The sequence below is a fragment of the Lonchura striata genome, chromosome 20 (assembly GCF_050655825.1).
Source record: "Lonchura striata isolate lonStrDom1 chromosome 20, ASM5065582v1, whole genome shotgun sequence".
NCBI classification, from domain to species: domain Eukaryota; kingdom Metazoa; phylum Chordata; class Aves; order Passeriformes; family Estrildidae; genus Lonchura; species Lonchura striata.
Genome location: NC_140722.1, coordinates 13,784,939 through 13,810,891, shown reverse-complemented (window position 1 = coordinate 13,810,891; position 25,953 = coordinate 13,784,939). Strand labels below are relative to the sequence as shown.

The following is a 25,953-nucleotide window of genomic DNA, read 5'->3' as shown; positions in this document are numbered from 1 at the left end:
TTCTGCAGGACAAGGGGGAATGGCTTCACACTGCAAGAAGGGAAATTCAGGTTGGATATACAGAGGAAATCCCTCCCTGTGAGGGTGCTGAGGCCCTGACGCAGTTTCCCAGATTTGTTGTGGCTGCCCTGGATCCCTGGCAGTGCCCAGGACAGGTTGGGCATTGGAAGGTATCCCTGCCATGGCAGGGTGGCACTGGATGGGCCACTTTAAGGTCCCTCCAACCCAAACCATTCTAGGATTCCATGTTCTCCTTCACCCAGTAATTAACCATTTTGCTGTTTGCACATCAGTAAAAGAGCATGATTTTCCTGCAGTTGCATGGCAAGAGTTGCTTAAAATTCAAATTTTTTAAGCAAACACATCTGCTTTTAAAGGCAGATCCCAGAGCAGTGTAAATAATGCTGCCTTGATCACCTTCCACCCTGGCCTGGCCTGCTTTGATCAGATAAATGTGAAGCATCATGTTTCCCTGCCCTGATCAGATATCTGTGAGGCCTTGAAAGCAGCTTTCCAACACAAATATTGGAAATTGCCCACTGTAATTCCCTATTAGTATTCCTTCTGGAAAAAAAAAAAAAAAGAAAAGAAAAAAGAAAAATGCTGGCACAGCAAATATTTGAGTAACAGTTCTGAAAATTCTGGTGAAGACTGATCAGGAAATGGGGCAAATACAAAGTGGCACCCAGCTGAGAAGCTGAATAAGGGATTTTTCATTTTGCCTTTCCATATTTATTCATCTGCAGGCAGAGCAGCAGCATTAACTGCCACGTGTTGACAGGCACTTCATTAGCTGCACTTTGAAGTGAAAGCTCATCAGAAGATGGATATTTAAGAGAGTGCCTGGAAAGAGAAGCTGGAGCTCAATCCTGCATCTATTGAGTGTTGTGGTTGCTGTTTGTGACTTCAAAAGCAAAGCTACTCTTGACTTTGAATTCTACACCTATCTGAGCCTGGATTCTCTGTCCTAGCAAAAGGACAGTGCATTAAATGTGCCAGAAAAAGAGAAATTCACTGCAGAACACCCCACAGAGTCCTCAAACCAAGCTGAGTTTGAGGCCAACCTGTTACCTTTTGTTTTTTTGTACATCTCCGATCATTTTATTTAGTTTCAAGCTGACTGGGTCACCAGGGTAAGGAAATATAAAATATTATTCTCTTCCAAGAAAACTTAGTAAAGCTGCATCAGCCTTTTACAGGTAAAGGAGTCAATGCTCAGGCAGAGGCTGGTTTTTTGTAAATTCTTAGGACCAAATTCGGTTTTCTACTGCAGTTTTCAGGAGGGAATTCCTGAAAAAACATTTGGTCTCAGCATGATCCCAGACCCAAGAAGTTCTAACCAAGCAGAAAGGAGCTCATCTGACAAAGTTCAGATTTCCCAGGCTATTGAACTCAGTGCATTTGTGTAAATGCTGTCACCAGCCCTTAATATTTTTGGATGCAACAAAATCTGCTTGGAGTGGTAGAGAATTCCCTAAAAAACTTTCTCTTCCCTGATATAAAGAGCTGAGGGTGATGTAGGAGAAATCAAACCCAGCATTATCAGCTAACAGCAGTGAATGTTTATTTTGATTGCAAAATAAATATTTTATTTTTTCATTTTAATTTGGCTGGACAGATTTTCACTTTTAACAGCTGCCCACTGCCAGTACCTTTTTCCAGAAGAGCTTGCTCAGGGGCAGAGGAGTGGCCGAGCCCTTGTCCTTGGTGGCCTCCCGGGGGGGTTCCGTGGTCTCTCCCTGCGGAGGCGCCGCGGGCTCCGGAGTTTTCGGGTTCTGCTTGGCCGGCGGCTCTTGGGAGGGAGGGACATTTCTGTCTTCTTTCACACAGGTCACAGGAGGCTGCTCAGGAACCTGGGAATGAAAGGACATGGATATTGTGGGGAGCAAATCCAGCACGCTCAGCATCACCTGGGGCAGGTGAGAGTTGGAATCTGAGCTATTGATGATTCTGAGATTGTAAAAGTCTCTGTCTGTCAGCCCCCTGCCAAAGCAGAAGCCATAATTGGTCTGTGCTGGTTTCCAGGTTGTTTATTCTGTTTATCTCTCACATGTTCTGCTGCCCTGCCCAGCTCTGTCCTGCAGGGCAGCGTGTGGGGCTCTGCCCTCAGTGGGATGTGACAAACATTAAATACCAGAAACTCCCTGGGCTGCATTTACAAGAACGTGCCAATATCTGTCACCTACGTTGGACAGTGTGTCCCCAGCCTGAACCAACAGAAAAATGCCAACACCACAGTGAGACATGGAGGGCATGAAGAAGGAGAAAAAGGACAAGACACACCCAATTTCCTCCATCTTGTCCCCTTTGGACCCCTTATCTAGAATCCTAAAATTTTACTTTTATACCCATGCCACACTTAATTATTACTGATATCAAACACTCAGAGCTGGTAATTGATCCTGTAAGATTGAAAACTCTTTTCCATGGACAGAGATCACAGCCAGTGTCTCTGGGGCTCTGTCCAGGGGGTTCTGACCCCTGCCAGGGTCCCAGGGCAGCCAGAGGGAAGCCCTGGACTCCCAGAGGTGAGCACCACCTCTCCCCGCTCAGCTGCACCCTGTTACCCTGCTTTTTAAAAGTGTTTTCTTTTATAGTTCTTTTGAAAGTTTTAAAATTCTCATAGAACTTCTTTAGTTTTCTGATAATGTTTACATATTTGAGAGTCAGAGTTAGCATACAATTTTACATATTTCTTTGTGGGTGGAGAGAAATTATTAATTGGTCTTCAGACCAGTGTGGTTGGAGAGGTGGTAATTCCATTCTCCAGTCCACGGTCACTTTTGGAATTCTATAAATACCAGATTTTTGAATAAAACTGAGTATTTTTCTCTTTTGAATTTACCAAACTTCTATGTACTCATTTCATGTTCAATAACAACAGCACCCTGCCTTTCCATCCATCCCTTCCACCCCTGCTGCAGACACAGCAAACCCAGAACACAGATAAAGAAACTAAAACACCTAAAAACTGAACATGCCAGCGAGAATTTCCCTTTTCCTGTGTTGCACAGATAATTCAACCCCTCCTACTCACTTTGGTGTTGGCTGTCTGCTGGGTTTCTTTCTCAGCCTGAAGGGAAACAAAAGACAAAGATGAGTCTGTCTGAGGCAACGGCAGCACTGCAGTTCCACAGGCCAGCAATTGTCTGTGTCACCGATTATTTTAGTTTTAGTGATTGTGGGTGCAAGTCCTGGCTCCTGCAGCCATGGAAACTGGATCCCTGGAAGAATCTGGAGGGAATGCCAGGTCCCATCCTTGTGCCTGCACCAGCCTGGTGCTGCACTCGCTGTGCTTGTAGTTCTCAACTTGTTCTTTAAAAAGATGTATATTTATATATGTATTCCCATATTGCCATTCAGCTCAGGTAAACCATTACAGAGAATTTCAAGGTATTCCAGATTTTTCTGTGTCTGCAGCTCCCAGTGCTCACAGACACAGAGCTGGGTGTTCTCCATGGGAATCCCACACCATCATCAGGGACGTGCTCCCATCACCTTCCTGCAGGAGGCTTGGATTTCTGGGATCCAAGGAACAACAAGAAGTCCTGGTAACACAGGGGTGGAACAGCCCTGGCTCTGCAAAGAGCAGCTCTGCAGGTGCTGGAGGTTGGTCCCACCCAGCCCAGTATTTTTGGGCATGAGGTGGGATTTCCTTTAGTACAAACATTCAGTGATGGGGCTCCTGATTGCAGCAGAATAGACAAACCCAGGAGTTAAATCCCTCCCTGGCCAGGGATGTTACCTGCATCTCTTACCCCTCACCAGCAGAGCTCACACTGAAGGATGACCTGAGCTGCACAAAAACCCATCCCGGGGCCAGGCCCCAGCAGCCTGGGCAGACTTTGGGAAGTTCTCCACAGAACAGGTGAGATATTTTGCAGGTGAGATATTTTGCAGGAGCCCAGAACTCTTTTTTGGGGGTCAGCTTTGACAAACAACATCCAGAACAGGAGGTGAGAACAAGGGGGAGGATGCCACAGCTGCCTTCAGCATTAGTGCTGCAAGTGGGGGATTCACCCTTCTCTTCCAAGGGAAAATTCTATCCATCAGCACAGTTATATGCAAAATTAGCATGGAATGAAGGGCAAATATGCATGGATGGGAAGAGCATCACAAGTTTAGAGTTAGGATTTTGTAACACAGGAGCCTGAAAAACAATTTTGCCGTTAACCCACAACCAATCTAAGCTGGATTATTTTGGACGTTCACAGAAAGCCCTGTCAGAAAAGACAGTGAAGTGTTTAAACAAAATTTATCTATTTAAATCATCATTTCAAATAAAGGAATTGGTTATCTATTCATCCAATTCATACAGCATAGAAAGCATAGAGAATTTAACGATATAAACTATATTTTAATTTTCTTCTTACTAGAAGTGGTAACTCCAGGGCCTGCTTGTCACATCCCTGCTCTGAGTTGAATTCCCACTTTTAATCAGTCTTACAAGGAAATTATTGGCACCATTTTAATCCCTCTCCTCGATTCCTAATAGGTCATAAATGATATCTCAGCTCCTGCTTCTGTATTTTGGATGTGGAAAGAAAATTGTCAAAATAAACATAGAAACAAGAAAAAACTATTTTAAAAGTGATATTTTATAAGAAAGATTTTACTGGTGTGAAAAATTTCTGCTCTTGCATTCCTTCAAGATAAGTGCTGTCATTCCAGACAAAAAACTCTTTAAACTTCCATTAAATATTCCAGGGAATTCAGTACAATTTATTGCAAGATTAATTATTGGAACAGAATCTTTAAAAATGTTAGCCAGGTTTGTTTTTTACCAGGAAGCTTTAATTCATTATGAACAAGTAAATAATATTTTAATTTTATTAAGAAATGAAGCTGACATCTCCAATTTACAGTTTAGGCAAGAACTACACACTTGAACTCATTTGAAATATTATTATTCCTTCAGCAATATGCACATGACATTTTTTTTCTCAGAAATGAGACAGTGGAAAGAACATTTTTGGTTTTAAAATGTATTAAAGGATGGCCTATGCCCATGATTATAAAGCCCCCTACTCACCAGAAATTCCACGTGGGTGTCTGGAGGGAGAATTAAATATTAATTATGTTCCTCCCCCACTGGAAGGGTCTCTGCTTCTGCATTCTCTGGGCTAAAAAGCTGCAATTCTCTGCTGTGCCAAACTTCAGAGAGTGCAGAAACCCCAAATGCAGAGCTTGAGACCCAAAGTTGTTGCTGATTTCTGGTTTTTAATATAAAAGCTCATGTCCTCTGAAACAGCCATTTGCTTGACTGTAATTTTAAGCCCTTTAAAGTACCCATCAAACCCAGATTTTTTTTCTACTCCTAACTAAAGCATGACTAAAATAAATTAGTGTTCTTGGTTGCAGGGAGAAATCCCTATTTCTGCAGGAAATTCCATGTTCCAGCCTCCTCTGTGCCGTATCAGATGTCCCAAAATGCCAATTTTAGCCAAGTTCTGGTGCACATTAATGACATAAAACCTGAACTGTGGCCGGGCTGAGCTCCAAAACCTCTGTGGTTTCAGGCTTTGTTCACCTCTGCACAATTCATTGTTTGTCAGCACCTCTGATTTTGGTTTTTAGTGGCATGGGGGCGTTTAGTCCGTGTTAGTAACGGGCAGGAATTGTTCCATGAATTGTTAGAGGAATTGTTAGAGGAATTGTTCCAGGAATTGCTTCAGAACCCCGAGCTCACAGAGGGCCCAACGAGAGGAAGGTGCAGCTCAGGATGGTTCCCATCCCCTGGCACAGAAATGCTCTCCCAGGGACTTCCAGAGCTCTGCACATCTGGCCAGATGCTGGGAAAGAACTCCAGAAATGCTCTCCCAAGGACTTCCAGAGCTCTGCACATCTGGCCAGATGCTGGGCAAGAACTCCAGAAATGCTCTCCCAAGGACTTCCAGAGCGCTGCACATCTGGCCAGATGCTGGGAAAGAACTCTCTCTCTGTGCCAGCTGTGATTTCTCAGGGTTCTGCTGCTCCTGGAGCTCCATACCAACCTTGTGCCTAAAGAGTTTGCTAAAGGTGCTGTGGCCCAGCTTTTTGGGGCTCTCTGCCTTCTTTTTCTTGGCTCCTTTGGAGGGGGATCCTGTGGCTGCCTTCGGGCCAGGCTGTCCCCCAGGGCCCTTCTCCGCCCTGGAGCCCTTGTGCACAACAGCAGGTGCAGGTGAGTGTTTGCTGCAGGTATTTGCTTTATCAAAGACATTATTCCATCGCTCACACGCGTGGCATTAAAGGAAAATATTCCCTCTTAGCCCTGGAAAAATTGTGGTTTTTTTTCCTGAGTGATTTCTCAGCTCTCCTCAGAGTTTCTTTCACACGAGCAGCAAAATAAAAAAAAAGCCAAGGCAATCCACGTGATTCCAAATTAAAGCACAACTTTCCCTTAAAATCTCCTCTAAACTGAAACCTAAATCCCATAAACATCTGCCTTTTCAAGTCATGAAGAGGCAGTTTAGGATTTATAATTTTAAAACAGGGAAATATATAAATCTTTGGACGAACTGTCAGTCTTTTTATTGCAGCATAATAGGGACTTTAAAATGTTGTATATAATGCATTATTTAGGAAAAGGGCAGTGTGAATATTCATGACATACACTGCCTAAAGTATTTCAAACTTGCATTAATGTCCTTGAAATTAATTAATTAATTGTTCAAGGTCTCAGGCCTTAAAGCAGGAAGATGCCTTTGATTACCTGGCATGAAGGAGGATGAAGGATTATTCCTTATTAATTCTCACAGCAAAACTGACCCTTTTTCCTGCAAAATTCCTACAACTCCTGAGCACAGAGTGACCCAGGATCGGCTCAGGGTCTGCCACAAGAGGGTCAGGTCAGTGATTTGGGGCAGATCTTGTCCAAACAAGCTCTTGGTTTGTAGGAGCTGCCCAAGCAGGTGTGGCTGGGCTCTGAAGTGGGGTGGGCACAGAGGAAGGGACAGCCACCGAGGGACGGCCCTTGAGGTGATGCCTCAGGGTTTGGCTTTATATTTTTCACTATTTATATTTTTTATTATTTATATTCTGGGATGCAGAATATAAATTTATTATTTATTTTTTATTATTTATATTTTTCATTATTTATATTCTGGGCTGCTTCAGTGTGTGGGTCTGGGCTTCACATGAGGGATGCTGAGCTCTGTGCACAGAGCAGAGACAAAACAATTCCTGCTCCAGCTGGGCACCAAGGACAAATGATCCAAACCTCAGCCCAGGAACACAAACAGCGTGGGCTGGAGAGAGAAAAACAAGCAGGATGGGACTGATGGGCTGGAGCTGGAATGGGACAATGAACTCCAAGGTGCCAATGGAGCAGAACTGATCCCAGGGAGAGCCCCGGGAGCGCTCGTGCATTTTGGGACCATTTTGGGTCATTTGGGTGCAGCCCTGGCTGGGCTCTGGTGCTGCCCAAGGTGGATCCATGGAGTGGATCCTTTGAATAAATCCCTGCTTTATTTTTTAGCTCTGCCCAGCTCTGCTCTCGCTCAGCTGCACCAGGCAGCAGAGGGATGCCACGGAGGGGGTGCCAGGCTGCTGGCAGCACACACAGCCCAGCAGCTGATCAGGGCTGCAGCCAGCACTGATAAGAGCCTGACCCTGCAGAAACAGAAGGTTCTTCCCCCCAGAGGGTGCTGGGCACTGCCCAGGCTCCCCAGAGATCGTTCCCTGCTCCAAACCTTCCAGAGCTCCAGGAGCGCTCTGGGTGGGATTCTTGGGGGTCTGTGCTGGGCCAGGGCTGGATGAACCTTTGGGTCCCTTCCAGCTCCAGGATATTCCATGATTCTCTGATGTGAAGGCACAGCAGGCACCCAACCGCCCCACAGCACTCGGAAAAAATTCACTCAGCAAAGCTTTACTTTTAATACACTTCAGTTGTTTGTTGGGGACAAAAAAACAACCCCATTATTTTCTATCAGCCAAAAAATCTGCAGCTTTTCAACGTGGGAGCTGATAAACTACCCTCCTCGACATATTTCCCCTTGATTAAAGTACAAATGCCATATCAGATAAAGGAATTCCCAGTAAAAGAGAACTCCCACTTAATCTCCTGTAAGGAGTTTGCACATCCTGCAAGTCACCTGGATTTGTTTGCCCTGCCAGGTGTGCCAGCAAACCAAACCCACCCAGAATATTCGTGCCCAAATGAGAGCAGCACCAGCAGTCACCTGGCACAGGGGCAGGGGACAGAGTCAGGGAGGGAAATGGGGTTGTTTCCATCCAAACCAGATTGTTCAACACCTCTGGGAAGAGCTGCCAGTCTCCCTGAGCCAAGGCACTTTAATAACTGCATTTTCTGCATTGCTTGGAAAAGCTTCACCCTATTTGATGATTTTCAGAGTTATTCAGAATTATTGAGAACCATTTTTAGAGTTATTCAGAGTTAAATCCCCCATGTACTCACCAAGCTTGCTGCAAAGACTGAACACTGAATAGGACAAAAGAACGAAAAAATAGGAGAAAACTCAAAAATGTTGTGATTTTGGCTAATATCTGCATGGGAAAAACACTTCAGTTTTTAGGGTTTTATTCCCTTGTTTCTTAATAAAGTTTTTTTCAAGTCACAAGGAAAACTGTTCTACGAGCAAACGTAATTTTTTTGTGGACTCAACTGCAATTTTACATCAAGGACAAGTCAGAGAAACAACCGAAAGCGTCACCAATCAACACCAAGCATGTAGAAAACACAACAGATTTTGATTGTAACAGGCAGTATTAGGAATTGCACTGTTTAGTCTTTTCCTTTTCAATTTATCCCGGGGAAAAAATATTTGAAATTACTTCAAATGATGACATCAGTTGGGAAAAAAACCCGACAAAATGAAGAGGAAATCCCTGTGTGAAAAACACCTAACCACCAGTGAAAAAGGAATTGCCTACCTTATCTTCAGAATCACTTTTGGCTTCAGCTTTGCTTGAGGAGACCTTAAAAGAATTTGAGAAGAAACAGTCACTCAACCCAGCCTTTCAAAGGATGGAAAAGATAAGTTTGAAATCAGCAGGTTTTATTTGCACAAAGGGAAAATACAAATATTGCTTCCCTCAAGTGGGAAAATTGATAACGCAAATATTCCTTGAGAACAATGTAATGGCTATGATGAAAAAGACCTAGATGGAATATTTCCTGTTCAAGCTTATAATCATCTAATAAAAATTATTTTTTAGAGGTGGTACAAAAGGAATATCGAGCAGAAAGTCTTTGAGGCAGTTAAAGATCTGTATCTTTAGAAGTATCTGTAGATACAGATGTGTATTTTATCTGTATCTGTGTTGAGGTGGAATTTTGCAGAGCAGGTGGCACTCACTTGATCATTCCACTGTCCCCCCCACACCCCTCCTCATCCTCCCAGGACAGAGAACATTTTACATTTATTTCTCCATTTTTACATGATTTATCCCAATTACCCGATGCCACGGGGGATTTTTGGAAGCGACTGAAACCCCAAGAGGAGGAAAGGAAAGGGAGAACTCACCAGTGTTCTGAGGAAGCTCATGACTGAGCCCTGTCCTGCAGCTGCCTGGGCACTGCCCTGCTCCACCTGTGCCCTGCCAGCTGCTGCAGCAGCCGGGCTCCGGTCACCTGCAGAGTCCTGCCCGAGCTCCTTTTGCCTGCACTCATCTAGCTCCTAAAAAATAAAAAGGGGGCACAGCTTGCTGGGTGCCAGCTTGCCTGATTCCCAGTGGAATGCAGAAGTGGCTTTTGTGACTTGCTGGGAGTCACAACAGCAATTCCAACCATTCCTGGCCAGCCCACGGGCAGAACAATCCAGCATTTATCCCTCTCCTGCCCCTCTCTCCTCAGACATTCAGCGCTGCTGCTGCTTTTGGGGACGTTGTTCTCAGCCACAACAAGCCCAGAGCGAGCCCCAGCCTCCACTTTTCAAGGCTGAACTTGTGAAAAATGGGAGCAAGTGCTGAGATTTTGGCCCTGCCAGCTCCGTGTCTGAGGGCACCATGCAAAGTTGGCTTCTGCTTCTCTATTTTGCCACGCCAGGAATCATTTTTATCTACCAAACACAAATGTGACACGCATTAAAAGAAGGAAAAAGGCAACAAATCAAAGTAATTCCTCTTAGCCAGACGGAGCTGCCTCTTCTCTTCATGGAATTACAATTCCCAGAGCCCCAAAAGGATTTCCAGTGATCAAACGCTCACAAGTAGATAATATTAAGGTACTTGTTTTCTGTTTAGACACCTGGAGAAGGGTTAGGTTCTAAAAATTCACTTCTTGAACCAGTTTTACAGAGTTTGGCACCTCTCATACTGAATTTACCTTTCATTTTAGCCACCTTTGCCTTGAGCCTGTATAGGAAAGCTCAACAAAAGTGTCGTGCAGGAGAGAGTGACATCAAGGGGTGCCCAAGTGATATCAAAGGTATTTTTTCCTAACCAGCCCATTATTGCTCAGTGCTTTTTTTAGTGGAAAATATTAGAATAAAAACATTTTAAAGAACCTTGCCCTGTGCTGGGTGATTAAAATACCACAATAATTGTACAATATGGATTTCTTTATGTGACCAGTGGGAGAAATAGACTTTAAATGCTGTAAAACTTCATAGGGATCAGGAGAGCTGGCAGAGGGATCACCCCAGGGCGTGGGGTGGGCAGTGCCAGCAGAACACAGGGAGTTCAAGCAGCCACTGAGATGCCAGAAGGGACCTGTGTGTCATTCCCCACCCACCCAGCTTGGCCCAGGCAGCAGCAGGGCCCTGCTGGAGCGCTCAGCAGGGTCTCACACAGCATTTTGTGCAGCTGCCAGCCCCAGGGTGGCCCCAGGAACAATCTGTGCCATGCAGGACACGCGTGGCCATGCCAGCCCAGGGTGGCACACACTGAGCTCTGGGGCCATGGAAAATGCTGGCTCTGCTCCAGGTGCTCCAGGGACAACTGAGGCAGGAGGAGGAGGAGGAGGAGGAGGCCGATGTGCTGCTAAACAAAACCAGCTGCACAGCCCAAGTGCTTGGTGACATCAAGCTCTTTAGAGCTGGATGCTATCAAGAAAAAAAAAAAAAAAATCAACAGATTTAGTAACTTTTAGGAATTATAGACAAGCCCAAGCCCTGGCCTTGGGATGAATTTCAGGAGGGAGCTGCACACAGCTGATTCCAGCACCTCTGGCTATCCAGGACATCTCCCTGACAAAGCCACACTGAAGAGAAAGCCACTGCAGACCCTGAGGGTTGGGGCCATCCCAAAATCCCTGAACTCCAAGCTCACAGCTCTGATGTGCCCCATTTGATGTGCCCATTTGAACTCCCTGTGTTCTGCTGGCACTGCCCACCCCATGCCCTGGGGTGATCCCTCTGCCAGCTCTCCTGATCCCTCTGAAGTTTTAAAGCATTTAAAGTCTATTCCTCCCACTGGTGACATAAAGAAATCCATATTATACAATTATTGCAGTATTTAATCACCCAGCACAGGGCAAGGTTTTTTTAGAATGCTTTTATTCTAATTTTTCCCACAAAAAATGACCCTGCCCTGCTTGAGGATCCCTCTCTGTGATTCCCAAGCTGAGGCTGCTCTTTTCCACAGAGAATCACTCCAGTCTGGCCTCGGAGAGGGGCTGTGATCCATCCTGTGCTCCCATGGGAATATTCCTGCGGGAAGAGCACAGGCTGGGGCCATCAGCACAGGAATCAGGCACAGAGAACACACAGCCCCGCAGGATCACGGCTGCAGAGCCACGAAATCACCACAAAAGCCTCTGTGGCAGCTCCCTGCTCAAAGCCCTGGGGGTAAATAATGAAAGAAACCCCAGGAATAACAGAAGATCAGTATTAGGAGTTAATAGACGCTATGTAAATGTTCAATTCGTGTCTTTGAGAAGCTAAATTTGGGGGTAATAAACACCTTAAATGTACTGTAGTTTCAGTTCAGTCATCAGGAAAAAAAAAAACCCCAAACATATCAAAAGAATGTATTCCTGCCAGCACTTTTGTTTGCATGAATCATGGCTCAGTGAAACATTTCAGGCATATAATTTATCTTTTCTTTGGCTTACATAGTAAATGCTTCATGAATTCATGAATTCTGCCCTTGTTTTAATTATGCTGCTCTCTGAATGTAGTTTTGTAGACCACAAAAATAAAGAGTGGCTCAGCAAACACAGAATGTTTGTGCAGCTCTTAAGCTACAACTGTGGAGCCTCTCTCTTACTCACCAGCAACGCTGTTTGTTTTGTCTTGGCACTCAGTGCAAGGAAACTTTGCTTTTAGCATTTACAGATACTACAAGTCATAATCCACAAAGAAAAAAGACAGAGAGAGAGAAAAGAGGAGCTGTTGGCAGCGGTATCTCGATTTTTAGTATGATTATTTGGTAACAGTTTGTAGTTACTACAGGAACAGTAATTAAATTAGGCTTGGTCATTCTCTCATCCTGCAGGAGAATTGGAACTTCAGAGGGAACAGAAGGCAACTGTGCAAGGCAGAGCCACAGCCTTTGTTTTAGGGATTGAGTTAAATTTGGCAACACATTGCAGTGTCTAGCTGCAGTGTTTTCCCCCAAAAAGGTGCTTAACTCCTCTCTGCCCCTTCTTTTCATATCTGAAAGCACCAAAGTCAAAATTATAGCCCAAAAATTCAAGCATAAGTTTAAAAATCCTCTCCCTGTGATGCAGACCTGCCTTTTCTTTACACAGTGAACCCCAAGTTTGTGATTCCTCAAAGATGTCCATGGTGCAGCTTCAAGTACACACCTAGGAGGTGCAGAGGCATTTTTGAGAACCAGACCTGTCCTCAGGAGTGTTCCTGGGTTCCCAAAAGCTGCTGGGATCCTGCAGCCACTCCCAGCCAGACCCAGCACCACCCACAGCTCAGCAGTGCCTGGGATTTCCAGGTTATTCCCAGCAGGCACCTCCAGGATGGGGATGGGTACAAGGGGCAGAACTGCCAATCAGTAGGAATTAATAAGAAATCCAGGTGTTATTGGTATAATAAAGCTTGATCTGGATGAGCAGTGCTTCCCTGTTTGAACTGGGAGAATGATTTGGATTCCCTTCTGTCCCTGATCTTGCTCTGCCTCACCTGTGCTTTCAACAGGATTGTTTGCTCCCAGCAATGTTTAACTCTGAATTTTACTTAAAACTGCTCCAAAGTGTCCTTTCCTTGGACTTTCACAGCATTCCTTCAGCAGCAGCAGCTGTGACCTTCCCCACTCTGTAAATGAAAGCAGTGTCACTGCAGTGACAGCAAAATAAGAAATGAGAATTTGGCATTTTGGTGGGAAAAGAGACAATTCCTGCAAGCCACGGAATTGTGTGTGACAGTCAAAAATATCTGCAGGAATTCGGGGTGTTGAAAAGCTTAATTCCAAGAGGCTGAACACAGAAGTGCCAGTGTGCCCTGAACAGAGGATTCATCTCAAATGATCCACCCTGTTCTGCTTAGGTGCTGAATGCTTTTATGGATTCTTTAAATGTTCTTTAAGTGTGCATCCCGAGCTGCCTGAAACACTCCTGCGGGGCAGTGAAAAATGCAACTGTTCCTCTTCAAAATGAACCCTCAGAAAAGTATTACAATGTGTAAATTTATACAAGAAATGTGATCTTCAGATTTGAGAAGGTCTACAATAGAGAAGACAAGGATTAAAAAGAAAAGAATTTTGGGGCAACTTGCATTGCTGGCAGTGTAAGCAGTGAGTATCCCATGAGTTCAGCTCAACACTACCCAAAGCATCAGTGCTCACCATCTTATTTGTAAGCCTGAACTGGCCAATAAAAGCAATTATTAAAGTGGTAATTACAGATTGGATTTTCCGTCCTGTTCCTGACATTAGACAGGGTTTCAATTTGATCACCAATTCCTGCATTCCACTTTTCCAGCAGAACTCAGATTTACACCATTATTCCCTTTCAGAGGATGGGATTTTTCTGTCATTAATTACCTGAGAATTACACCTTTGCTGATATCAGATTTGTCAGAAGTGTAAAATCTAAACTCTTATTATCTTTCAGCTCATTTGACCAGTGTGCTCTTTCAGTTAAGATCCACAATTTCTTATATCACATTTTGATCCTGTAAAATCATTTCTAATGAACCACTTTTCCTTGACTAAAACATCACATTAAGCTGGAGTACAAAAAAATCACTGCTGCCTAATATTCCTTCTTTTGATGAATAGGGTATCCAGCATCTATTGCTCAAGGAGCAGGATTATTTTAAAAATGGCACAAAACACACCAAAGAACTTTGAGAAAACCATCCAGTGTCAAACATCCTAAACAAGAAACTGGTTTAGTTTCAGGTGTTTTTGCTTTCATTTGCAGCTGGCAGTTGGAGCTGTGTTGTCCAAACTTCCAGAGAATTATAAATGGAATTAAACCGGAGGTCAGGATTTAGTGATGAGACAGAACTTCACTCATGGCCACAGGTTCATCTTCCACACCTCCATCCTGGGGTGTTACTGCGGACATTTTAAGGGCAGCACTGATTCATTTCCACCTCCATCCTGGGGTGTTACCCATGGTCATTTTAAGGGCAGCACTGGTTCATTCCCACCTCCACCCTGGGGTGTTACCTGCAGTCATTGTAAGGGCAATGCTGGTTCATTCCCACCTCCATCCTGGGGTGTTACCCGTGGTCATTTTAAGGGCAACACTGGTTCGTTCCCACCACACACAGTCACCCCACTCTGCCAACATTCCCAAGAGGTTTCACCAGCGAAAATGAAATTAAGGGTGTTTTATGGAAGCACTTGCCTTTCCCAGCAGGACCCCGTTGGGCGCGCCGGCCGCGATGCTCCCATCGGGATCGTCCAAGCTCTGCCTTCCCTCCTGGGGGTCACTCTGTGTCCTTCCCTTGCCCTTCTCCAGCCTGAAGATCCTGTCGAGGAGCGTCACTTGCCTGCCCTTTGGGGCGGCCACATCGTGTCCCTCAGGCGTCCCCGCGAGCTCGGCGTCCTGGCCCAGCTTGGCACGGGTTCCCTCGAGGGTTCCCTGGTGGGGCGCCTCTGTGCCCTCGCTCGGGGCTCCGTTCAGCCTGGTGGCACCGAGGGCGGCCTCTCGGGGGGCTGGTGGCACGGCGGGCTCCTCGGCACGGCCTGGCACAGCCCAGGGGAAGAAGGGCGGGGAGCGGAGCCTGGCAGCCGGCTGGGCTCTGCTGGCAGCGCTCCCGCCGCTCTGCCCGCCCGCCCGGGCACCGGGGCCGGGCTCTGCCAGAGGCACGGCTGCGACCGCTGCAACACGGGAGAGAGGAGAGAGGAGAGAGGCAATCACACAGGGGCACTGGGCTCTGCCAGCCTGCAGCACCCTGGCATCCCCTGCAACACAGGGAGAGAAGGAATCACCCATGGACACCGGGCTCTGCCAGCCTGCAGCACCCTGGCATCCCCTGCAACACGGGACAGAGGGAGAGAGGAGAGAGGCAATCACACACGGGCACCGGGCTCTGCCGGCCTGCAGCCACCCTGGCATCCCCTGCAACACAGGGAGAGAAGGAATCACCCACGGACACTGTGCTCTGCCAGCCTGCAGCACCCTGGCATCCCCTGCAACACGGGAGAGAGGAGAGAGGAGAGAGGCAATCACACACGGGCACTGGGTTCTGCCAGCCTGCAGCACCCTGGCATCCCCTGCAACACAGGGAGAGAAGGAATCACCCACGGGCACTGTGCTCTGCCAGTCTGCAGCCACCCTGGCATCCCCTGCAACACGGGAGAGAGGAGAGAGGAGAGAGGCAATCACACACAGGCACCGGGCTCTGCCGGCCTGCAGCACCCTGGCATCCCCTGCAACACGGGAGAGAGGGAGAGAAGGACAGAGGGAGAGAGGGAATCACACATGGGCACTGGGCTCTGGCGCCTGCAGCCACTGCAACACAGGGAGAAAGGGAATCACCCACAGGCACTGGGGCTGGGCCCTGCCAGCCTGCAGCTGCTCTGGCAACACGGGAGAGAAGGAGAGAGGGAGAGAGGGAATCACACACGGGCACCGGGCTCTGCCGGCCTGCAGCCACCCTGGCATCCCCTGCAACACAGGGAGAGAAGCAATCACCCACAGGCACAGGGCTCTGCCAGTCTGCAGCTGCTGCAACAGAGGGAGAGAGGGAATGATGGAATCACCCACAGGCACCAGGGTCATGCTGTGCCAGCCTGCAGCACCCTGGCATCCCCTGCAACACAGGGAGAGAGGGAATCTCCCACGGGCACCAGCAGCTGCTCGTGCTGGGGCTGAGGGCTGCAGGGCGCACCAGGGACCCCGGTGCTGCTGCTCAGCCCCCAGAGCCCATTGCTGCTGCTCAGCCCCCAGAGCCCATTGCTGCCTCCCCTCACTGAAATCAGTGCGAGTTTTACCCTCTGGTCATTCTTCAGAGCTGAAATCAGTGCGAGTTTTACCCTTTGTTCATCCCCCTTGCTGAAATCAGTGTGAATCCTACCCTCTGTTCATTCCCCTCACTGAAATCAGTGTGAGATTTACCCTCTGTTCATTCCCTTCACTGAAATCAGTGTGAATCCTTACCCTCTGTTCATCCCCCTTGCTGAAATCAGTGTGAGATTTACCCTCTGCTCATCCCTCAGAGCCAATTTCTGCCACCCCTCACTGAAATCAGTGCAAATTTTACCCTCTGTTCATCCCCCTCACTGAAATCAGTGCAAATTTTACCCTCTGTTCATCCCCCTCACTGAAATCAGTGTGAGTTTCACCTTTTGTTCATTCTCCAGAGCCAATTTTTGCCCCCTGCCCTCACTGAAATCAGTGTGAATTTACCCCTGCAAAAGCCCCTTGCAGCATCAAAGTCAGATTCCAGCCCTGTTTGCCACTACCCAGCCCAGTGGGCAGCAAATTAAAATCAGTGATATGCAAAAAAAAACCCCAAAACCCAATAAAACTCAAGACAGTTCTATATCAATATATCACCTGCTCCTCTGTCAAACATAAAGAAACAAAAGGAAGATCCCATTTCCTGCTGCCTGCTCTCCTCACTGCAGCTCCTACCTGCACTTCTCCTCTGCCTGTGGGTTATTTTGAGCCTGATTTGAATCCTGATAAATCACAGGTTTCATATCCTCGCATTTCTCTTTACATTTTACATTTCTTCTCTCACAAACTGTGGCTCAGAATCACATTTCCTCCCCCAAAACTCACACTGATCATTCCATGTGTACACGTGGGGCCATCACACCTCAGATGCAAAAACCCTTCTGATTTAAAAGTATATTTTATGATTTTAGGAAACAATGGTGCTTTGATAGGACAGTTGAGGTGGAAATCCCTGGTATGGGATTCACAGGCAGGAAAAGGCAGCTCCTGCTTTACACAAGACAAAAGAAACAAGAGACAAAAGAAGAATAATCTTGCTTGGATCTGTTTTGTGGCTGGGAGGCAGAACCAGAGATGAAGTGGTGTGAAGCCTCAACAAAAAGGGGTCTTGTGAGAGGTAAATCTTACAGCTCCCCCCGAGCTTCGGCTTCTCTTCCCTACTTGGACTGGAATATGGATCTGATTTCCCTGTCAGTCATCACCACATTTCAAGGATGAATTTAGATGTATTTAATTATAACTGTGGAAAACTGACAGACTCAAACTGACTTGCTGAATTAGAACAGGAAAATTGTCAGTTTCAATGTAAAATTGAAATTATTTCAAGTTATAATTGTAATAATCCAGTCAATATTATGCCTTTCACATTTTCCTTTAAGAGAAAGAAAACCCCAGATACAAAAAAAACCAAAAAACACAAAAAACTGATTGAAGCACATCTTCCACAAAGCACAGATCTTAAGTGGGAAATTATTTGAGATTAGGGAAACAGAACAATTTTAGAGCCCAGCTTTCAAAGCTACCCCTTGACTTTTCACAGCAAAATTTTCCCAAGTTTCCCACCTCCCCAGGGATTGTGGATAAGCCAAAAAACAGCAGGTTCTGGGCTGATGTGTCTGTGTCCATCACACTTTTCCTTGACTAAAACATCACAATAAGCTGGAGTACAAAAAATCACTGCTGCATAATATTCCTTCTTTTGATGAATAGGCTATCCAGCATCTATTGCTCAAGAAGTACGACTATTTTAAAAATGGCACAAAACACACCAAAGAACTTTGAGAAAACCATCCAGTGTCAAACCTGCACCCCACAGCTGCCAGGACCTGCCTCCCAACTCCTCCCCTTGGATCATTTTAATGAACCTTTTGCTCCCTCTTTTTTGGGTGTTTTGGGCAGAGCTCCTCAGCACAGCCTGCTCTGGCCAGGCAAAGACATTTCCACTTTCTGGGCATACATGATTTTTTTTTTTTTCTTCCTGGATTCTGCTGCTGCTGTTCCTGTAAGGAAGCAGCTCCAGTGGCAGAAATCCTTGGGCAGCAAAATCCTCCTGTGATGTTTCACGAGCAGCAGTTTCAATTTCAGTGTCCTGACAGGCACAGCAAAAAGTGCAAATCACAGCTACTCCAGCACCTATTTAGACACTCAGCTGGGGCCACTGAGATCAGCTGTAGTTTCCTGAGTAATGTTTGAAAAAGAACTTCTAATTATAGTTGGAAACTTGGGAAGGAAGCAAAAATCAAAAAGCTAAAGAAAGGAGAAACAACACCCATTGGAAAATACTTGTAAGGGATGCTGAACTTCTGCTTTATGTAACAGATAACAAATGGACCACAGGAAAACTGGCTTTGGCTCAAGAATAGGGATATAAGCTCAGCACTGAGAAAACCAGCGAAGCAAGCAGCAGCTCAGGAAGCGATGGAGCTCTTTTTATCTCAAATTATCACGGGAGGAATGGGAGCCCTGGAAAATGTCACTGCCATGGGCTCTGCTGGGTGTGCGCTGTGTCAGAGAGCTCCAGCTGCTCCCAGGAAATTCTGCTCAGGCAGGGGCAGAGCAGATCCCACCAGCGCTGGGCTGGGCTGCACTGAACAGCCACAAACTGAGGGAGAAAAGCCTTGAAATTCCAGCATTTGAGTGAAAAGCGTGTGTTATTTTTGTTTTTAAAGACACACAAGTGCCATTTATTTTTCAGATTTATTCCTCGATCCAGAAGCAGAATCGCAAAGATAAGCAAAACCCCCCAAATTCTAGGCCAGGTCTTTGAGCAGATCAAAGCTGCTCATTATGCCTGAGATTAAAAGCTGCTCTGAGATGAAAATCAATATACAATTTACAGGCTGCATTTCAGACTACTTGCCTTTCAACTCTTTAACAAAAGGCAGTCACACTCCAGAAGATCTGTCTCTCTTTCCCCTTCCCGTCATCAGAGTGCGTTAAAAAGGAAATTTTGTGGCTACACAAAGTCCTTTTTCTGTAAGAACACTTTTTTCCCCCTGGAATTTGACAAATTAGACCAACATTTTTTCCTTGACTTAGCAAAAAATAGAGAAGCTCAATGGTTAATGGAATATCACAGAAACATGGAATGATTTGGCTTGGAAGGGACCTTCAAGCTCATCTCATTCCTCTCTTTTGAGTACAAGCCAGCCACAAATAAATATTTTGCTTAGCCATGGAATTAGAGACACACAGCACTTTTTTTCTCCCCTAGTGTTCAGATAATTGTGGAGAAAATATTTTAATGGCCATCAAGAAAACATTAAGGGCTACAAGGCAATATTTAGCACCAGGAATTCCAGCAGTGCAGGGCAGCACAACAGCCCTGAATTAATTTCTGCAGCAAATACAAATCCAAAATTACAAATCCAAAGGATAATATTATATTATTCTTGTAATAATAATAATATATAATTATTACAATAATAAACCACTCCTCCTTCCTTAAAACCAGAAGGAACACACCAATATCCTTTTGCCATCTTGCTCTACCATTCCATGCAAATTTTGTGTTCCAAGAATCACCTTGTTTCACTAATTTAATTTGCATTGTTAAATACGTTAAAAATACGTTAAAAATACGTTAAAAATACGTTAAAAATACGTTAAAAATAAATATTAACATTATTAAAATTATTTAAAAATTATTTTAAAATAAAAAATACTTTCAAAAATACTTTAAAAACCTGCAGCTTTCCAGAAATTAATGGAAACAGGGAGAGAGTGCCAGAAGCAAAAATAGGAGCGCTCATTCTCTAAAAGCATCCCCAAAATCCTTCACATTTCAGGCCTTACAGGCACAGCAGCTGCTGCAGTCGGGATTTGCTGAATGGGATTTATCCTCTGGGACAAAGGAGCTGCATCCTCACTCAACCTTTCTCCTTTGTAATCTTTTTAATCCCTTTGTAACTCTTTGGAGGAGCAGGTCGCTGTTTCAGTCTGCCTGGAATTACCACCCAAGGCCACAGGAATTGGGAATTGTTCCTGGTTTGTGCTCCTGCTGCATTTCTGCTCGGTGCGGTGCAAATCAGAGACACAAAACTCCAATTTCGTCCTTCCTCCCTTCACCTGTTGCTCACCAAGTGCTTTTATTACTAAAAGTGCAACAAAATTCCCTTTCTTTAGCTCTGGCTCCCCCCAGTATCCTCACTTTACACCCCGAAACTGCTATTTATTGCAGTATTTTAGAAATACAACCGTGTTTTCACTGTAATAACTTCCATCACTTGTATTTCTCAAAAATCTTGATTACTGTGCACAAACATGGAGATTTCAATGGTATCTCAATGATTTTAAACTGCTTTGCAAACAGGAAAAAAAGGCAAAATACAAGAAATATCAACACAGCAACGTCTAATTTTTCAACTTGCTACTTAAGCTGATTTAGCAGTTACATTAATTAGGTAATCCATTTAAGTAAAGCAGTCCCATATGCTTCATTTTAGGTATGAGGAATAAAATGTACATGTATTTTCTAGGTCTTCAGGCAGTGAAAATCATCTGGCTTTTATTTCCTCCTCAGAACTCTGCTGGTTTACACCAAAAAATAAAAAAAAACACACAGAGAGAGGCTTTGCTGGTAGGCAACTGCTTAAAGTGACTTATGGTGGGATGGCACTGGAAAATTTGGGTCATGGAGCAGAAATTCTGGGCTCTTATCAGAACCATCTGCATATCCCCACACCAGCCTTTGATTATTTTTACCTAAATTTAGATTTTTCAAGTGCCTGTGACAGACTGAGAGGGTTCTCTTAACATGAAATCATAAAGTATTTTTCTCAGCATGGGGTTATAATGTATTTTCTTTGCTGATAAGATTGAAGAGGAAATGTTGGGGTTTATTTATTCTGAAAAGAAAAGAAACTTCAGTGCTGCTGCTCGGAAAGGCTCCAAAGCCAACAAGGGGTGGAAGGAGGAATTAAAGAGGTGTGAAAAGCAAGAAGAGCCACGTGCCTGTGGATGGGAGCAACTGCCCTTGAATATATGGAGATAACTTCGAAAAACCACTTGGAAATGCGATTTTTTTAATGGTCAGGCCATGTAGTCACAGCAGGATTTTGAGGGGGGCACAGCTGGATTTTTGAGGGGGGCACAGCTGGAAGTGGGGCTCAGGGTCCTCACTGGGGTGCTGACCTGCAAAACCAGTTCCCTCTGACCCCACCCAAACTGGGCTGAAATAATGGGATTAACTCGCTCAACTCACTTCATCAACTGTTCTACACCCAGTTTATCCATAAAAGAGACAGTTTATTTAATTAGTGTGCAGGGAAAGAATGAATTACTGAGCTTCGGTCTAAATTCTCTAGAATTCGAGCTCAGGAGCTGCATTTTGTTGAACAGCTTGATTTTGTTATGAAGATCTCACTGGAGATTCTAGATGGACAGTGCTCTCTTCAGGAAGGGCTGCAACCTCCAAAATGAGAGCAGGGATGGTTTCTGTACATTAAATACTCACTAAGGCCCAGCTCAGGAGCAGAAGAGGCCAAATGTAATTCTAATTTAACAACTTCACTGCAGCTTTAATGCCTGCCCCTTTCTGCTTCTCTTTTCCCAGCCAATCACTATTTTAAAATTAAAATCAAGACCAAAAAAATCTCTATATATATTTAATTATTAATAAATAACTGCTCAGCATATGTCAAGTCAAAGCAATGCCCCTGCTCGAGAACACAGGACCAGAAAAGAGAGAACAAGATGGAAATGCTCAGATGGATAAGGATTCTATCATCAATAAGGCATTTCTACAGTTTCAGTTGTTGGAAATTGCTGCTGAAAAGATCAGAAATATGGATTCATATTTAAAAATGCAAAGCTGGTTTTTAAGACTTTATCATCCTGTGGATAGGAACACACAGCCAGGACATGGATTTTTTTTATCCCTTTCCAACACATGAACTGTTCTCTTCTTGTAAAACATTTCCTGGTGTCCCCCAGAAACCCCAAACCTCTCCAAGAGTCCATGATCCCCCTGTCCTGATGCCACTTCTTCATTTTGTCCTTTCCAGGAGCCTGAATTTGGGTTCCTTGCAGCAACAATTCCCCCAGGGCTTGTTGGGCCCACAAATTCACCAGGAATTCCCCCAGAGCCTGGGCAGAGCTCAGCACCAAAGCATCCCTGCCTGGTGATGCTCCACACAAACCCCCTCCCCTGTAAATCCATTTTTTGGGGCCCAGGGCAGGACCAAGTGCCCAGAAGTATTATCCAGCACCCAGAGAATATTGGAAATAATTTCTTATTTTTCTTTTTGTTGTATGTAAACTTTGCATCTTCTGTAGAGATGCGTTTCCAAGTCAGAGCTAGAACACGGGTTCATCCCCTAATACAAAGCCATGCAGGAATATTTCTTGTTCCTTCAGGCCAAGCCTCCCCCAGGGCACTTCCAACCCCCTTTCCCAGTCCATACCTTCACCATTCACTGCCAGGGGAGGGGTCTGGACAAACACCACGGATCCATTGGTAATACTTTCAGGAGACTCCGGGAGAGGCTGAGATAACAAACAAGAGTTTTTAGGACATCAAAGGGGTGAAAACTGCTCTGGCAGCAGCCAGGGGAGGTGGGAGGGGGGTTGCTCACCTGGAAACTCTTCACTGTGCAGGTGTTGTCATCCTCAGCTTCCTCTGGCACACTCAGGTTATTCCCCATAGCTCCTGTGAGGTGCAGGAGAGAAAAACCCCAAATAAAATAACCCTTTTTCTGTCACTAACACGAATTCACCACCTAATTCTCATAAAGAGACAGCCAACGGGGCCAGGCTGTTAAAACCCCTAAAATCCCACCTGCCTTCCTAGGGCACCTGCCCCAACCCCATCATGCTCGGGGCTCACAGCTGCTCCCCAAAAATGGCACAAACCAACAAACTTTTCTTGTTGGTGGAGGCAAACTGGCTGCAGCCCCACCTGCAGCGTTCCTCGGGGCTCAGGAGTGCAGGCAGCAGCTGAGCAAGCCTAAAACCTGAGCAGGAATTACAGCAGCTTGTGTATTCTTGTTTGGGTTTTATTTCATTAAAAGCAGAGGGAAGGAAAAGAGGCAGCACGGAAAGGCATCACACATGGAAACTCTGAACTGCAGCCTGTGGATGATTTCACATAAATCTTCTGGGGGATTGTTTTGATATTAAGAGGAAAAGAAAAACAAATACATTTGGGGGATTTTCTTTTCTTGTCCCTTTATTCTAAAATGCATTTATGTGCCCTCTGATCTTGCTCTGTAGATTCTTTGGGGCCAAACACTCCCTGAAAATGGAGGAAGAGCAAAGCAGACCCAAGTCAAGAGGGGAGTTCCTATTGACTTAGGATATAAATGTGTGTTTGCTGTTAAAGTACCCAAATAAACAATGAGGAGTGTCATGGTTTGTGCCAGGACACACCTCAGGCACAGGATGGAATATTTGCAGGTTTGCTTCCTTTCTCACACGTTCTGTAAAGTCTGTGTGTGAGAGAGAAGTAAATTCCTCTTTTATTTTTTTTTTTTTTTAATTTCAATGATTTGTAGTTGATTCTCAGCCCCTGCAGCTTCCTGCTGATGCAGATTTCCTCACACCAGGTGAGTTGTCTGGAGCTGATGCAGAGCAGGGACCACAGGCTCTGATCTCTGGCAGACTTTGCTCCAGGGGAGCTCAGCCATTTCCTAAAATCCAGTTTATAATTCTCACTGAAATAAAACACACACAGCAGCCATGTGGAATTTCAAAACATCTTCACTCACAGGAACTCTCTGAAGGAAAGATGGAGATGAATAGGAGGTGCTTTTTGCTAAAAATGGGAAAACTTGCTACACAATCCCAAATGTGATCCCAAACCACCAAACTCTGTTCTCTGCTGTGCACGTGGAGCAGAGCAGCTGTGGCTGCTCCATCCCTGGAGGTGTCCAAGGGACAAAGGAAGATGTCCCTGCCATAGGACAGGATGAGCTTTAAGGTCCCTTCCACCCCAAACACTCTATGATATAGAAAATATCCCTGTGTGCTGCTCTTGCCCTATTTTAAAGAAAAATAACAGGTCACTGCCACCTATAGACAAATGTGAGCAGCAGCAGTGACGATCCAAACACAGAAAATGGAACAATTTGCCAGCTGATGCCACAGCTCTGCCCTTCTCTTGCAGAGGTTGTCCCCGTGTGTGGCTCCAGAGCTGAGCAAACCAGCAGCTCCAGCCCTGCCATTCCCAAGGAATGGCTTTGCTTTTCCCAGAGTGCTCAGACCTCTGTTTATGTGGTCAGATCCATTTTTCTCTCACTTGTTATACCGTGGCTTGGAGCTGGAGTTACTCAGTGCGAAGGCAAAGAGGTTTTCTGGAAAAGAAAGGAGCTCCCCCGATGTGTTTGTGGGTTAGATAATCACAGAATTGCAGCAGAATCTGCTTGGAGCTCACCCTGCCCAGGCAGGGCCACCTGCAGCAGGTGACACAGGAACTCAGCCAGGTGAGCTTGGGGTGTCTCCAGAGAGGGAGATCCACACCCTCCCAGGGCTGTGCCACGGCTCTGCGGGAAGAACTTCCTCACTTTGGGAGAGAAAATCCCACAATTTTATAGGAGAAGATGAATTTGGAGGAATGGGTGGGGAAAAGAGATGACTCTGATACAAGAACATTCTTCAAAATGAGAGGAAAGCCCTTAAAAGTCAGGAGGAGCTGCAGTAATTCCTGTCATCAGGCTTCCTTTCTAGTACAGGTTTTCCAGCAAGTTCCAAGGATATTGTCCTTGTGGGGGTTTCCCTCAGGCCAGCTGGAATCCAGCCTGACTGGTTCCAAAAGGAATACCAGCTACCAGCTTCTACAGCTCTGAAACAATCCCTTTCCTAAATTATGCTTCACTGCTTCCATTGTAATGCAGAAAATAATTCAGAAGGAAAATAAATGTATTTTTAATTGGTTTTAATGTTATGTGAACCAAAGTGTGCCAAGTTCAAGGCTTGGGAAAATCTTCCTTTTTCACTCTCTCTCTCTTAAAAATTGTTGGTTTTGTCCTGGCAGAATGGTAAAAGCTTTGAAAATATGAGAGAAAATTACAGAAAAATCTATGATCTGCTGTGTACTCCTGAATGCATCCAAGCCTCACCTTCCTGATGTATTGACCAGCCTGGAATATTTCAACCCCAATATCTATTAATTGCAAAAGTCCACAATGAATTCCTCACTAAAACTTACCATATGTTGTATTTAATCATCATAGGAAAGAATCAATTTTCCAGCTCTTGGAACCCAGGTGAGCTTGAAGACACGGCCGTGTCCAGGTGGAAAAGGAGAATTTTCACCCCTGAAATCCCAAATCCGCCTGCAGAGTGTGCAGGCAGAGTGGAGGGAAGAAAGGGCTGCTAACAGCAGAGAGATGAGGAATTCTGCTTACCTCGAGAGCAGCTCTGCCTCGTCCTGCAGGGAGAAGCACCTCGGGGCCGGGTGGCTGCGAGCCCTGGCACGGCAGCGGGCACAGCAGGGACAGCAGCAGGGACAGCAGGAGGAAGGGCTGGCATGAGTCACCTACAGCAAACAAGGAACACCCAGCAACTCCTCAGAGCCTGCCAGGGGTGGGCATGCACCACCTGCTGTCCTCAAGGCTCTCGGGACAGTTTTGTACAATTCTTTCAGCCACTCCACGCTGGAGCCAAGTGGGAAAAGCAAAATAGTTCCAAACATTCACGCCCTGGGCTCTCGGGGAGGGGACAGCTCCACAATGCCACCAGGTGAGCACCCAGCCCCAGTCTGGCTG

The 25,953-nt window shown here is 45.5% G+C and overlaps 1 protein-coding gene across 1 annotated transcript in view; it reads right to left on the bottom strand.

The window, feature by feature from the left end:
* BCAS1 (brain enriched myelin associated protein 1) overlaps positions 1-25,742 on the bottom strand; it is a 37,856-nt gene extending 12,114 nt beyond the window's left edge. Inside the window, exons 1-10 of the mRNA XM_085558301.1 lie at positions 25,594-25,742; positions 22,825-22,898; positions 22,654-22,735; positions 14,690-15,165; positions 9,465-9,617; positions 8,872-8,916; positions 8,396-8,419; positions 5,994-6,137; positions 3,038-3,073; positions 1,653-1,853 (exon numbers count right to left, since the gene is read on the bottom strand). Coding sequence (XP_085414427.1) covers positions 1,653-1,853; positions 3,038-3,073; positions 5,994-6,137; positions 8,396-8,419; positions 8,872-8,916; positions 9,465-9,617; positions 14,690-15,165; positions 22,654-22,735; positions 22,825-22,898; positions 25,594-25,717 — 1,359 coding nt within the window. The 5' untranslated portion in view covers positions 25,718-25,742. The remainder of the gene's footprint in view (positions 1-1,652; positions 1,854-3,037; positions 3,074-5,993; positions 6,138-8,395; positions 8,420-8,871; positions 8,917-9,464; positions 9,618-14,689; positions 15,166-22,653; positions 22,736-22,824; positions 22,899-25,593) is intronic.
* Positions 25,743-25,953: the final 211 nt, after the last annotated feature.